Source organism: Eptatretus burgeri, chromosome 9, assembly GCF_056783735.1.
Source record: "Eptatretus burgeri isolate ZD-2024b chromosome 9, Ebu_testis_v1, whole genome shotgun sequence".
Lineage (NCBI taxonomy): Eukaryota > Metazoa > Chordata > Myxini > Myxiniformes > Myxinidae > Eptatretus > Eptatretus burgeri.
In genome coordinates this window covers 107665969-107682015 of record NC_140969.1, presented here as the reverse complement: position 1 = coordinate 107682015, position 16047 = coordinate 107665969, and the positions used below count along the sequence as shown (strand labels likewise).

General features: G+C 43.4%; 1 protein-coding gene across 2 annotated transcripts in view; it reads left to right on the top strand.

Annotated features, from left to right (window-relative positions):
• The first annotated feature begins 259 nt into the window (after positions 1–259).
• The window catches only part of LOC147020878 (coiled-coil domain-containing protein 85C-like), a 71467-nt gene continuing 55679 nt past the window's right edge, over positions 260–16047 (top strand). Inside the window, exon 1 of one of the 2 annotated variants that reach the window (XM_085896598.1) lies at positions 260–1060. In XM_085896598.1, coding sequence (XP_085752724.1) covers positions 376–1060 — 685 coding nt within the window. In that variant the 5' untranslated portion in view covers positions 260–375. The remainder of the gene's footprint in view (positions 1061–16047) is intronic. The other variant, XM_085896599.1, reaches the window with a different exon arrangement.

Here is a 16047-nt window from a genome sequence, read left to right as displayed (position 1 = left end):
GTGTGTGTGTGTGTGTGTGTGTGTGTGTGTGTGTGTGTGTGTGTGTGTGTGTGTGTGTGTGTGTGTGTGTGTGTGTGTGTGTGATTTCCAGAAGGAAGAAGAAAGACGGGCCCGGGAGGGAAGCTCCCATCCTGTGCGGGGAAGGAAGGAAGGGATCGCAAGGCAAGGTAGAGCCGGCTGGTGGTGCCACGGTCCGTGCGTGGCGAGGAAATGGTTAACAGAACCGCAGAATAGCGGGAACAACGGTAAGAGGGTGGGGAGTGGGGAGTGGGGGGAAGGCACGCCGGGGAGGAATCTTCGGGCTTGAGGACCGGGAGGACAGGATTGTTCACCTTCCCTGCGAGATCCTCTTGCGAGAGTGTCGCGGTCGGAAGGATGGCAAAGAGCGCCGAGGAGAGCTCGAAGGAGAGCTTGTCGAAGATCTCAGACGAGGAGCTGCTCCGATGGAGTAAAGAGGAGCTCGTGCGGAGGCTCCGACGTCTGGACGCAGAGAAGATTAGCGTCATGATGGACCACGGAAGCCTGATGAAGGAGGTGAACCGGCGCCTGCAGACCCACTTGCACGAAATCCGGGGCCTCAAGGAGGTGAACCAGCGCCTACAGGACGACAGCCAGGAGCTGCGAGATCTGTGCTGCTTCCTGGACGACGACAGGCAGAAATCCAAGAAGCTCGCCTGGGAATGGCAGCGCTTCGGGCGCTACTCGGCGGCTGTTCTGCGCAAAGAGGTCGCCGTGTACCAGCGCAAGCTCCGCGACCTGGAGCTCAAGCAGGAGGACCTCGTCAGGGGCAATGCGGACCTCAAAGAGATCTGCTTGATGTTGGACGACGAGCGCACCGACACTGGAAGCCGCAGCTCCATCGGGAGCCAGACGAGTCTGAGTAACGTTCCCGGCGCCGGAGGACCGAGAGACGGTGGAGACGGATCGAGCTCCGGGTCCGGGTCCGGGTCGTCGTCGTCGGGGAGCGCAGGCACGGCGAGCCCCGAGCGTCGAGCATCGTCGGGTCGTGCAAAAGTGCTGAGCGCCGTGCGGGCCGCTCCCTGCACGAACGGCCTTGCGGGTACGTACAACGAGCCCCTGAGACCGACGGTCTGCTCACTGGCTCCTGATCAAGGGGTGTAAGGGGGCTCACTGGCTCCTGGTCAAGGGGTGTAAGGGGGCTCACTGGCTCCTGATCAATGGGTATAAGGAGGCTCACAGGCTTCTGATCAAGGGGTGTAAGGGGGATCACGGCTCCTGATCAAGGGATGTAAGGGGGCTCACTGACTCCTGATCAAGGGGTGTAAGGGGGATCACGGCTCCTGATCAAGGGGTGTAAGGGGGCTCACGGGCTCCTGATCAAGGGGTGTAAGGGGGCTCACTGGATCCTGATCAAGGGGTGTAAGGGGGCTCACTGGCTCCTGATCAAGGGGTGTAAGGGGGCTCACGGGCTCCTGATCAGGGGTTTAATGGGGCTCACTGGATCCTGATCAAGGGGTGTAAGGGGGCTCACTGGCTCCTGATCAAGGGGTGTAAGGGGGCTCACTGGATCCTGATCAAGGGGTGTAAGGGGGCTCACGGGCTCCTGATCAAGGGGTGTAAGAGGGCTCACTGGCTCCTGATCAAGGGGTGTAAGGGGGCTCACTGGCTCCTGATCAAGGGGTGTAAGGGGGCTCACTGGCTCCTGATCAAGGGGTGTAAGGGGACCCACTGGCTCCTGATCAAGGGGTATAAGGAGGCTCACAGGCTTCTGATCAAGGGGTGTAACGGTGCTCACTGAAGCTTCGATGTAATACCTTGAGGATATGTACAATCGACCCGTAACTTCATTAATGATTGTTTCGTCTCAATTGATGCTCTCAAACAACCTTTTGTCAACAACATCCTGCCACATGTCCTTGTCACCACAATCCATCCGTCTTTCATCACATCACTCGCCATTGTTCGATATTTTCCTTTTACAAACACATTATCTTCTCCTGAACGCATCATCTAGGATGCTCTTTCAGCGTTGGGAAATCGTCTCGTGGTGTGGTGTGGTGATGTGGTGTGGTGTACTGGTGTGGTGTAGTGATGTGATCTGGTTTGGTGGTGTGGTGTGGTGTGGTGTAGTGATGTGTGGTGTACTGGTGTGGTGTAGTGATGTGTGGTGTGGTGTACTGGTGTGGTGTAGTGATGTGTGGTGGTGCGGTAACCAGTGGTGTTCAAAAGTTGAACGACTGAGATGCTCAAGTCCGACACATGCCAACAATTTATTTTTCAACGAACAAGTGCAGAGAAAAGTATTTCTTTCCTTCTAATTACACACTGAACCGGTCTACGTGGACATTGGGGGCGAAATATTATATAGCTGCTGTGTATCTCATTGGGAGGATTTTTTTGAATGTTCCATGTTTCATGCACATGGTGTGTATCTCATTGGGAGGATTTTTTGAATGTTCCACGTTTCATGCACATGGTGTGTATCTCATTGGGAGGATTTTTTTGAATGTTCCACGTTTCATGCACATGGTGTGTATCTCATTGGGAGGATTTTTTTGAACGTTCCATGTTTCATGTACATGGTGTGTATCTCATTGGGAGGATTTTTTTGAATGTTCCACGTTTCATGCACATGGTGTGTATGTCATTGGGAGGATTTTTTTGAATGTTCCATGTTTCTTGCACATGGTGTGTATGTCATTGGGAGGATTTTTTGAATGTTCCATGTTTCATGCACATGGTGTGTATCTCATTGGGAGGATTTTTTGAATGTTCCATGTTTCATGCACATGGTGTGTATCTCATTGGGAGGATTTTTTGAATGTTCCATGTTTCATGTACATGGTGTGTATCTCATTGGGAGGATTTTTTTGAATGTTCCACGTTTCATGCACATGGTGTGTATGTCATTGGGAGGATTTTTTTGAATGTTCCATGTTTCTTGCACATGGTGTGTATGTCATTGGGAGGATTTTTTGAATGTTCCATGTTTCATGCACATGGTGTGTATCTCATTGGGAGGATTTTTTGAATGTTCCATGTTTCATGCACATGGTGTGTATCTCATTGGGAGGATTTTTTTGAATGTTCCACGTTTCATGCACATGGTGTGTATGTCATTGGGAGGATTTTTTTGAATGTTCCATGTTTCATGCACATGGTGTGTATGTCATTGGGAGGATTTTTTTGAATGTTCCATGTTTCTTGCACATGGTGTGTATGTCATTGGGAGGATTTTTTTGAATGTTCCATGTTTCTTGCACATGGTGTGTATGTCATTGGGAGGATTTTTTGAATGTTCCATGTTTCATGCACATGGTGTGTATCTCATTGGGAGGATTTTTTGAATGTTCCACGTTTCATGTACATGGTGTGTATCTCATTGGGAGGATTTTTTTGAATGTTCCATGTTTCTTGCACATGGTGTGTATCTCATTGGGAGGATTTTTTGAATGTTCCACGTTTCATGTACATGGTGTGTATCTCATGGGAGGATTTTTTGAATGTTCCATGTTTCATGCACATGGTGTGTATCTCATTGGGAGGATTTTTTTGAATGTTCCACGTTTCATGCACATGGTGTGTATGTCATTGGGAGGATTTTTTTGAATGTTCCATGTTTCTTGCACATGGTGTGTATGTCATTGGGAGGATTTTTTGAATGTTCCATGTTTCATGCACATGGTGTGTATCTCATTGGGAGGATTTTTTGAATGTTCCATGTTTCATGCACATGGTGTGTATCTCATTGGGAGGATTTTTTTGAATGTTCCACGTTTCATGCACATGGTGTGTATGTCATTGGGAGGATTTTTTTGAATGTTCCATGTTTCATGCACATGGTGTGTATGTCATTGGGAGGATTTTTTTGAATGTTCCATGTTTCTTGCACATGGTGTGTATGTCATTGGGAGGATTTTTTTGAATGTTCCATGTTTCTTGCACATGGTGTGTATGTCATTGGGAGGATTTTTTGAATGTTCCACGTTTCATGTACATGGTGTGTATCTCATTGGGAGGATTTTTTTGAATGTTCCACGTTTCATGCACATGGTGTGTATGTCATTGGGAGGATTTTTTTGAATGTTCCATGTTTCTTGCACATGGTGTGTATGTCATTGGGAGGATTTTTTGAATGTTCCATGTTTCATGCACATGGTGTGTATCTCATTGGGAGGATTTTTTGAATGTTCCACGTTTCATGTACATGGTGTGTATCTCATTGGGAGGATTTTTTTGAATGTTCCACGTTTCATGTACATGGTGTGTATGTCATTGGGAGGATTTTTTTTGAATGTTCCATGTTTCTTGCACATGGTGTGTATGTCATTGGGAGGATTTTTTGAATGTTCCATGTTTCATGCACATGGTGTGTATCTCATTGGGAGGATTTTTTGAATGTTCCACGTTTCATGTACATGGTGTGTATCTCATTGGGAGGATTTTTTTGAATGTTCCACGTTTCATGTACATGGTGTGTATGTCATTGGGAGGATTTTTTTGAATGTTCCATGTTTCTTGCACATGGTGTGTATGTCATTGGGAGGATTTTTTGAATGTTCCATGTTTCATGCACATGGTGTGTATCTCATTGGGAGGATTTTTTGAATGTTCCATGTTTCATGCACATGGTGTGTATCTCATTGGGAGGATTTTTTTGAATGTTCCACGTTTCATGCACATGGTGTGTATGTCATTGGGAGGATTTTTTTGAATGTTCCATGTTTCATGCACATGGTGTGTATGTCATTGGGAGGATTTTTTTGAATGTTCCATGTTTCTTGCACATGGTGTGTATGTCATTGGGAGGATTTTTTTGAATGTTCCATGTTTCTTGCACATGGTGTGTATGTCATTGGGAGGATTTTTTGAATGTTCCATGTTTCATGCACATGGTGTGTATCTCATTGGGAGGATTTTTTGAATGTTCCACGTTTCATGTACATGGTGTGTATCTCATGGGAGGATTTTTTGAATGTTCCATGTTTCATGCACATGGTGTGTATCTCATTGGGAGGATTTTTTTGAATGTTCCACGTTTCATGCACATGGTGTGTATGTCATTGGGAGGATTTTTTTGAATGTTCCATGTTTCTTGCACATGGTGTGTATGTCATTGGGAGGATTTTTTGAATGTTCCACGTTTCATGTACATGGTGTGTATCTCATGGGAGGATTTTTTGAATGTTCCATGTTTCATGCACATGGTGTGTATCTCATTGGGAGGATTTTTTGAATGTTCCACGTTTCATGCACATGGTGTGTATGTCATTGGGAGGATTTTTTTGAATGTTCCATGTTTCTTGCACATGGTGTGTATGTCATTGGGAGGATTTTTTGAATGTTCCATGTTTCATGCACATGGTGTGTATCTCATTGGGAGGATTTTTTGAATGTTCCACGTTTCATGTACATGGTGTGTATCTCATTGGGAGGATTTTTTTGAATGTTCCACGTTTCATGCACATGGTGTGTATGTCATTGGGAGGATTTTTTTGAATGTTCCATGTTTCTTGCACATGGTGTGTATCATTGGGAGGATTTTTTTGAATGTTCCACGTTTCATGCACATGGTGTGTATGTCATTGGGAGGATTTTTTGAATGTTCCACGTTTCATGCACATGGTGTGTATCTCATTGGGAGGATTTTTTTGAATGTTCCACGTTTCATGTACATGGTGTGTATGTCATTGGGAGGATTTTTTTGAATGTTCCATGTTTCTTGCACATGGTGTGTATGTCATTGGGAGGATTTTTTGAATGTTCCATGTTTCATGCACATGGTGTGTATCTCATTGGGAGGATTTTTTGAATGTTCCATGTTTCATGCACATGGTGTGTATCTCATTGGGAGGATTTTTTTGAATGTTCCACGTTTCATGCACATGGTGTGTATGTCATTGGGAGGATTTTTTTGAATGTTCCATGTTTCATGCACATGGTGTGTATGTCATTGGGAGGATTTTTTTGAATGTTCCATGTTTCTTGCACATGGTGTGTATGTCATTGGGAGGATTTTTTTGAATGTTCCATGTTTCTTGCACATGGTGTGTATGTCATTGGGAGGATTTTTTGAATGTTCCATGTTTCATGCACATGGTGTGTATCTCATTGGGAGGATTTTTTGAATGTTCCACGTTTCATGTACATGGTGTGTATCTCATGGGAGGATTTTTTGAATGTTCCATGTTTCATGCACATGGTGTGTATCTCATTGGGAGGATTTTTTTGAATGTTCCACGTTTCATGCACATGGTGTGTATGTCATTGGGAGGATTTTTTTGAATGTTCCATGTTTCTTGCACATGGTGTGTATGTCATTGGGAGGATTTTTTGAATGTTCCACGTTTCATGTACATGGTGTGTATCTCATTGGGAGGATTTTTTTGAATGTTCCACGTTTCATGCACATGGTGTGTATGTCATTGGGAGGATTTTTTTGAATGTTCCATGTTTCTTGCACATGGTGTGTATGTCATTGGGAGGATTTTTTGAATGTTCCATGTTTCATGCACATGGTGTGTATCTCATTGGGAGGATTTTTTTGAATGTTCCACGTTTCATGTACATGGTGTGTATCTCATTGGGAGGATTTTTTTGAATGTTCCACGTTTCATGCACATGGTGTGTATGTCATTGGGAGGATTTTTTTGAATGTTCCATGTTTCTTGCACATGGTGTGTATCTCATTGGGAGGATTTTTTGAATGTTCCACGTTTCATGCACATGGTGTGTATCTCATTGGGAGGATTTTTTTGAATGTTCCACGTTTCATGCACATGGTGTGTATGTCATTGGGAGGATTTTTTTGAATGTTCCATGTTTCTTGCACATGGTGTGTATGTCATTGGGAGGATTTTTTGAATGTTCCATGTTTCATGCACATGGTGTGTATCTCATTGGGAGGATTTTTTGAATGTTCCACGTTTCATGCACATGGTGTGTATGTCATTGGGAGGATTTTTTTGAATGTTCCATGTTTCTTGCACATGGTGTGTATGTCATTGGGAGGATTTTTTGAATGTTCCATGTTTCATGCACATGGTGTGTATCTCATTGGGAGGATTTTTTTTGAACGTTCCATGTTTCTTGCACATGGTGTGTATCTCATTGGGAGGATTTTTTTGAATGTTCCACGTTTCATGTACATGGTGTGTATCTCATGGGAGGATTTTTTGAATGTTCCATGTTTCATGCACATGGTGTGTATCTCATGGGAGGATTTTTTGAATGTTCCATGTTTCATGCACATGGTGTGTATCTCATTGGGAGGATTTTTTGAATGTTCCACGTTTCATGTACATGGTGTGTATCTCATGGGAGGATTTTTTGAATGTTCCATGTTTCATGCACATGGTGTGTATCTCATGGGAGGATTTTTTGAATGTTCCATGTTTCATGCACATGGTGTGTATGTCATTGGGAGGATTTTTTGAATGTTCCACGTTTCATGTACATGGTGTGTATCTCATTGGGAGGATTTTTTTGAATGTTCCACGTTTCATGCACATGGTGTGTATCTCATTGGGAGGATTTTTTTGAATGTTCCACGTTTCATGTACATGGTGTGTATCTCATTGGGAGGATTTTTTTGAATGTTCCACGTTTCATGCACATGGTGTGTATGTCATTGGGAGGATTTTTTTGAATGTTCCATGTTTCTTGCACATGGTGTGTATGTCATTGGGAGGATTTTTTGAATGTTCCATGTTTCATGCACATGGTGTGTATCTCATTGGGAGGATTTTTTGAATGTTCCACGTTTCATGCACATGGTGTGTATCTCATTGGGAGGATTTTTTTGAATGTTCCACGTTTCATGCACATGGTGTGTATGTCATTGGGAGGATTTTTTTGAATGTTCCATGTTTCTTGCACATGGTGTGTATGTCATTGGGAGGATTTTTTGAATGTTCCATGTTTCATGCACATGGTGTGTATCTCATTGGGAGGATTTTTTGAATGTTCCACGTTTCATGTACATGGTGTGTATCTCATGGGAGGATTTTTTGAATGTTCCATGTTTCATGCACATGGTGTGTATCTCATGGGAGGATTTTTTGAATGTTCCATGTTTCATGCACATGGTGTGTATGTCATTGGGAGGATTTTTTTGAATGTTCCATGTTTCCTGCACATGGTGTGTATGTCATTGGGAGGATTTTTTGAATGTTCCATGTTTCATGCACATGGTGTGTATCTCATTGGGAGGATTTTTTTTGAACGTTCCATGTTTCTTGCACATGGTGTGTATCTCATTGGGAGGATTTTTTTGAATGTTCCATGTTTCATACACATGGTGTGTATCTCATGGGAGGATTTTTTTAAACGTTCCACGTTTCATGTACATGGTGTGTATCTCATGGGAGGATTTTTTGAATGTTCCATGTTTCATGCACATGGTGTGTATTTCATTGGGAGGATTTTTTTGAACGTTCCATGTTTCTTGCACATGGTGTGTATCTCATTGGGAGGATTTTTTTGAATGTTCCACATTTCATGCACATGGTGTGTATCTCATGGGAGGATTTTTTTGAACGTTCCATGTTTCATGCACATGGTGTGTATCTCGTTGGGAGGATTTTTTTGAACGTTCCATGTTTCATGTACATGGTGTGTATCTCATAGGAGGATTTTTTGAATGTTCCATGTCTCATGCACATGGTGTGTATCTCATTGGGAGGATTTTTTTGAACGTTCCATGTTTCTTGCACATGGTGTGTATCTCATTGGGAGGATTTTTTTGAATGTTCCACATTTCATGCACATGGTGTGTATCTCATTGGGAGGATTTTTTTGAACGTTCCATGTTTCATACACATGGTGTGTATCTCATTGGGAGGATTTTTTGAATGTTCCATGTTTCATACACATGGTGTGTATCTCATTGGGAGGATTTTTTGAATGTTCCATGTTTCATACACATGGTGTGTATCTCATTGGGAGGATTTTTTTGAACGTTCCACGTTTCATGCACATGGTGTGTATCTCATTGGGAGGATTTTTTTGAACGTTCCACGTTTCATGCACATGGTGTGTATCTCATTGGGAGGATTTTTTTGAACGTTCCATGTTTCATACACATGGTGTGTATCTCATTGGGAGGATTTTTTGAATGTTCCATGTTTCATACACATGGTGTGTATCTCATTGGGAGGATTTTTTTGAACGTTCCACGTTTCATGCACATGGTGTGTATCTCATTGGGAGGATTTTTTTGAACGTTCCACGTTTCATGCACATGGTGTGTATCTCATTGGGAGGATTTTTTGAACGTTCCATGTTTCATGCACATGGTGTGTATCTCATTGGGAGGATTTTTTTGAACGTTCCATGTTTCATACACATGGTGTGTATCTCATTGGGAGGATTTTTTGAATGTTCCATGTTTCATACACATGGTGTGTATCTCATTGGGAGGATTTTTTTGAACGTTCCACGTTTCATGCACATGGTGTGTATCTCATTGGGAGGATTTTTTTGAACGTTCCCCGTTTCATGCACATGGTGTGTATCTCATTGGGAGGATTTTTTGAACGTTCCATGTTTCATGCACATGGTGTGTATCTCATTGGGAGGATTTTTTTGAACGTTCCATGTTTCATGCACATGGTGTGTATCTCATTGGGAGGATTTTTTGAATGTTCCATGTTTCATGCACATGGTGTGTATCTCATTGGGAGGATTTTTTTGAACGTTCCATGTTTCATGCACATGGTGTGTATCTCATTGGGAGGATTTTTTGAATGTTCCATGTTTCATGCACATGGTGTGTATCTCATTGGGAGGATTTTTTTGAACGTTCCACGTTTCATGCACATGGTGTGTATCTCATTGGGAGGATTTTTTTGAATGCTCCAACTTTCATGCAAAACAATGACAAGAATCTTCTGACACTGATCTGAGCACTTCTGCTTCTGTCTGCCAGAGATATTGAAAACTTCAATATGTTTGAATTTCACATTTTGTCATCGTGTCCTTGTCCATCAAGCAAATTATTGACAAGTTCTTCTTTCCTGGGGCTTTGCCACTAGAGGAAAAACAGAATGCATCTGCCATCATATTGTTCAGGTTTCATTCCTTGTGTCACCTCAGGCAGCTTCAATTTGCACATTCTCTCATCAGATCATGAACCATGCTCTGTACTGAGAGTCGTTGCTGCCGATGCAGTTTCTCTGGCTGGGTTTACAATCCTGGATGGATTGCCTCTTTGATACAGGAAGTCCGGGCAGCAATTTGGAATTTGTTCATGGTGCCGGCAATTGCTCGGGGATGTTATGTGTGTTATCCGGGCTCAAAACATGGGAATGGAAGAGTTCGCTAATTCTCTTGCCTACTCTTCGTTAATATCCACCAACAAATGCTGGTCCATCCATTTTTACCCATTTAACGTCCATCCATTTTTACCCATTTAACGTCCATCCATTTTTACCTATTTAATGTCCATCCATTTTTACCCATTTAACATCCATCCATTTTTACCCATTTACCATCCATCCATTTTTACCCATTTGACGTCCATCCATTTTTACCCATTTGACGTCCATCCATTTCTACCCATTTAACGTCCATCCATTTTTACCCATTTACCATCCATCCATTTTTACCCATTTGACGTCCATCCATTTTTACCCATTGAATGTCCATCCATTTCTACCCATTTAACGTCCATCCATTTTTACCCATTTAACGTCCATCCATTTTTACCCATTTAACGTCCATCCATTTTTACCCATTTAACGTCCATCCATTTTTACCCATTGAACGTCCATCCATTTTTACCCATTTGACGTCCATCCATTTTTACCCATTTAACGTCCATCCATTTTTACCCATTTAACGTCCATCCATTTTTACCCATTTAACGTCCATCCATTTTTACCCATTTAACGTCCATCCATTTTTACCCATTTGACGTCCATCCATTTTTACCCATTGAACGTCCATCCATTTTTACCCATTTGACGTCCATCCATTTCTACCCATTTAACGTCCATCCATTTTTACCCATTTAACGTCCATCCATTTTTACCCATTTAACGTCCATCCATTTTTACCCATTTAACGTCCATCCATTTTTACCCATTGAACGTCCATCCATTTTTACCCATTTACCGTCCATCCATTTTTACCCATTGAACGTCCATCCATTTTTACCCATTTGACGTCCATCCATTTCTACCCATTTAACGTCCATCCATTTTTACCCATTTAACGTCCATCCATTTTTACCCATTGAACGTCCATCCATTTTTACCCATTTGACGTCCATCCATTTCTACCCATTTACCGTCCATCCATTTTTACCCATTTAAAGTCAATCCGAGTGACTTATTTCTTTATATATTTGTATGCAACCTGTACCTTGCTTGGTTGCATCATTTCCTGGAGGTGTTGCTGTGGCTGATGCAATAGCCCATTACCAATAAGCTGGTACTCATTTTGCCAACCTCGAAAGGGTGACAGGCTGAGTCAACCCACCTGGGATTAATTCAGTGGCACAACATAGACTTGAACTCCAGACCCCCAGATCTTAAGCCAGCCACCCTCACTGTTACACCAACACCAGGCTCTCCGAGAGATGGCACACACATTGATGAATTACCCTCCCTGTGAAACAGTCGGGATTTGAACACAGGCTGGACAGCTTTGAGGCGAGTGTGGATATCTCCAACCATCCTGCCAACCGTCCATCCGTCCGTCCATATCTCCCAGGCCATCCTGCCAACCCCCCCCCCCCCCCGTGTCTATGCCTTTGCTTAGTCATCATTCTTCTTCTTTAGGACCTCTCATCTTCTTGGATTTGCATGTCAATTAATCTTCCTCTTGTCTCTGTTGCTGCTGTTCATGTGTTGATTCTTTAAAATGTCATGCTATATTGTTTTTAGCCCCATCTCTCATTGATGAAGAATCACTGAACAATTAAAAACTTCTCGTTTCTGGATATGGATTCGGATCTTCATCAAAATCGAATCAATCCATCCTTGTCACACACCCAACCTGCTCACCAAGTTTCATCTGAATCTATGGACTTGAGATATCGTTCTCCCAGACAAACAAATAAACACACACAGACACACACACAGACACATGGACACACACACACACACACACACACACACACACACACACACACACACACACACACACACACACACACACACACACACACACACACAGAAACACACACACACACAGACACATGGACACAACACACACACACACACACACGGACACAACACGCACGCACACACACACACACACACACACACACACACACACACACACACACACACACACACATCTCGTTGTTAGCTCACCTGGAACATAGTTCCGGGATGCTTATGGGATGGCGGGCCGTCCGTCCGTCCACAAATACTCGCAACTTCTCTGAAACTTCGCACCTGGTTTCGATGAAACTTGACCACAACCTTCATCACCCGTGATGTCCTAAAGTTTGTTCATGACATGCAAAAATTGGGGTCTTATGGGTTCTACAGGGGGGTTGCCCCCCCCTCCCCAAATATGTATTTTCTTTCTTCTCAGAAACTTCACACAATTGAGATGAAACTTCACCACAATCTTTATCACCCGTGATGTACCAAAGTTTATTAACGGCATCAAAAAAATATCTGTGTGTATTTACTTTCTTCTCCGTTACATATCTTGTGGGTCATCCATGCCTACCTGTGGTTCCCTGGTTATCTTGGCCAGCCATTACCAGGTGAGCACCCAGGGGTGTTGCCCCTATGTTTTCATTTTCTGTTCCTAACAATTCTATCTCACACACACACACACACACACACACACACACACACACACACACACACACACACACACACACACACACACACACACATGCACACACTTTAAATGTCACAAGTCATTAAGATACTTCCTAAGCTATTGGCACCCTCTCACCACAACTATAACACTCGAGATATGGAAGGAAACACTGAGTTGTCATTCGGTTTTGGCTTTATTTCTTTTCTTTTTTGTATACTCTGTTGAGGCTCGTATGAGAGCTCGCACACAGAACATACAAGGGGGAGGGGGGGCAGGGAGAGGGAAGGAATAAACAGTGAGGAATGGGGCGGGGAACACAGGGTAAACAAGATGGACACCACAGGGACTTTCAGGTCCTTACATTACAGGGACTCTCAAGAAGGAAAGCAGAGAATTTGAAGGAGGTGCGTATGGGGTGGATTAACGGGGGTAGAAAAGATCATGGTTTTGGATGGGGGAAGATAAGAGATGGTGGTGAACAACTGTTTTGAAGGCCTGGAGGGAAGAATGGGATTGAAGAAAGTGTGGGAGTTTGTCCAAAAGGTGAGAAAAAAGAGGAATGATTGAGTGAAGGTGAGCAGTGATTCTTTATTTTGGTAGTTTTACCAGACGGGGGGTTACTGGCAGACCTTGAGCTCCCTGAATAAATATGGGGGGAGGGGCAGGGAAATATCTCAGACAGAGCGGGGGAGGGGTGGGGTGAGGCCAGAGAGGAGAAGGTCGAAGACAGAAAGACCATCGACCTGTCTGCGGTGAGAAAGTGAGAGACCCAAAATCTCAGCCTCATCGCGGGAGATACCAATGATCCTAAATGCCCTGGTTTCCACAGCCTGAAGCCAAGAAAGGTGAGAGGCGGGAGCACCACCCCAGAGGGGAGAGCAGTGCTCCATCAGGCTACAGACGAAAGCTTTGTATGTGGTCAGGAGCTCAGGTGGGCTGAGGAAGGACTTTGCACAGTCGGCGACTGGCTTTGGAGGCCAGCTTGGAAATGTGGCTTTCCCAGGAAAGATCATGGCAGATAGTGAGACCCAGAAGCTTGAATGAAAGGACTTCTTCCAGTGGATTGTTGAGAAAGTAGATGGTGGGGGGGGGAGGGAGTGGTCCAAACGGTCCTTTTGGAGAGACATAATGAGAGTGTGAGATTTGTTAGGATTGAAAGACATGGTCCACGTGTTGGCCCAGTTTGTGATTTTCAAGAGAGTCGGAGAGATCATTGATGAAAACCAGAAAAAGAACAGGGCCCAGAACGCTACCTTGAGGAACTCCAGCGTGGACAGGAAGGGGGGATGATAGAACTCCCTTTAGGGCCACACGGTGACTCCGACAGGAGAGGAAGTCTGCGAGCCATGAGTGGAGATGTCCTTGGATACCATAGGAAGAGAGTTCGGTGAGGAGGGCAGGTTGCCAGACCATATCGAAGGCATGCGATATGTCCAGGGATATGGCTCTGATTTCATGTCCAGCAATAAGGACCTCCATCCATTGTTGGGAGAGCAGAAGCAGCATATCCAGGGTAGAGTGACCTGGTCTGAAACCAAATTGATGATCAGAAATGAAGGCGTTGGTGAAGAGGAAGGATTGGCTTGAACAGTGTTTGAGGATGGACACATTGCCAGCGTTATGGAGTGACCTACGAAAGATGCCATCAGTCAAGTTAGTCATCTCCGTTTCAAAAGCAAGCTGCTTCATCGCCGAACACCAAGCCATAAGATTCTGTGCAGCAGTTTGGTTCACCCACTAACAAGGAGCGTGAGCTGGGTTTTGAGCGTCATTGCCCTGCTTATTTTTGGAGTGCTGGTGATTTTAATATTCGTAACAGTTCCCTGATCAAGGTAAGGTCAGTGTTGGCATTGAGGGGTTAATGCTTACGCTTTTATTAACGTTTAAAAAGTGGCGCGCCGGTCTCGACTAGCGCTGTAGGCTTCACCAGGCCCCAACCAAGCTGTGGTGCTTTCCGTGGTCAAAAAAACTGTTGAAGATATTTGTTTTTCACTTTTGTTGACATTCCCTTGGTGTGCCCAAGGTCCAGAGCTTTCTGATGCTGTTTGTGTCTATACCTGTGGCCAAAAAAAATCCCACTTCTGTGTGCATTTCATGTTAAAATTTGCAAACATACATTTTTATGTTCCATTTAATGTGCAGAATTAAAAATAAAGCAATGTTTGCAATTTCAAAAATTAATTTAACATGCTTAAATTCAAGATGGCGTCAAACATGGCTGCCGAGACCAAACATTGCCAGATATTATCTTGTAATTGACATTTTAATGAACTTGGGCTCAATCCCTACATTTCCTGGACCAAGCAACTCATCTTTGACAATGAGAAATGTCTTGGTGCAGTATTTAAATGACTGATGTTATATTTCACCCAAGTGGTCTGCTTGACCATGGAAAAAGAGACTGAAATTTTATGAAAAGATTTACTCAAGATCTGACATGACACAAAACAAGAATAACTTGCATATCAGAGCTTATTACAGCACAACCAAGTCCTGAATATGATTAGCCATTTCTACTTTCTTGGCTTTTTCATATAGCTGCACATCCAATGATATATTAATGTTTTCTTCTCTGCACCAACAACAACAGCATTGATAGTTTGTGTCTGTTTGATAACCGTGATCAGTGTTTGCCATTCGTGAGGAGCTTCCGCCTAAAGGGGATATGTGCCAACAACGGTCAATGGCTTCTTTGATCTGAGTAGAGAATCGTACGCAGCCCAAGTTGGAATGTCCTTCGATAACAGATGATCAGCTCCTTGACAATCTTTGGATGACTTGATTTTGTGGAGAACTGCACCAGATGCAAGTCATGATAAATCCTTCAGACTAAACGGGTTCCGGATAGAAGCTTGTGTTGTTCAGGTGTGAATTCTTCATATCTCGGACATCTGGGCCTGTTTCTGGTATCCATAACAGAGTACCATTTCCATCACTGGGAGAGATTATAGCGCCTTGCTTGCCTGTCTTGAAGGCATACATAATGGTCTGAATTATTGCTTTTACGTTTCTTTGAATTTCTGCATCTCGAACTTCAGTTTGCAGGTCATTGACAGGGCCTTTGGTCATCCAACGTAAAAAAAAAAGCACACTTGGTTATTCAATGCTTCAAAAGATGACCTGGTGCACACACCGGCATTGCCTTCATCACCGACCTTAGCCAGCTTTTGCGAAGCGGAATAAGATGGACGGTCACCGACCTTTGCTCCAAGACGGTCACTTGAGGTACTTGAAACAGCTCGGTCATACCTCTTCTTAGCCCTGGATATATAATTTGTATTAACAGTCTCTTGGTGACAT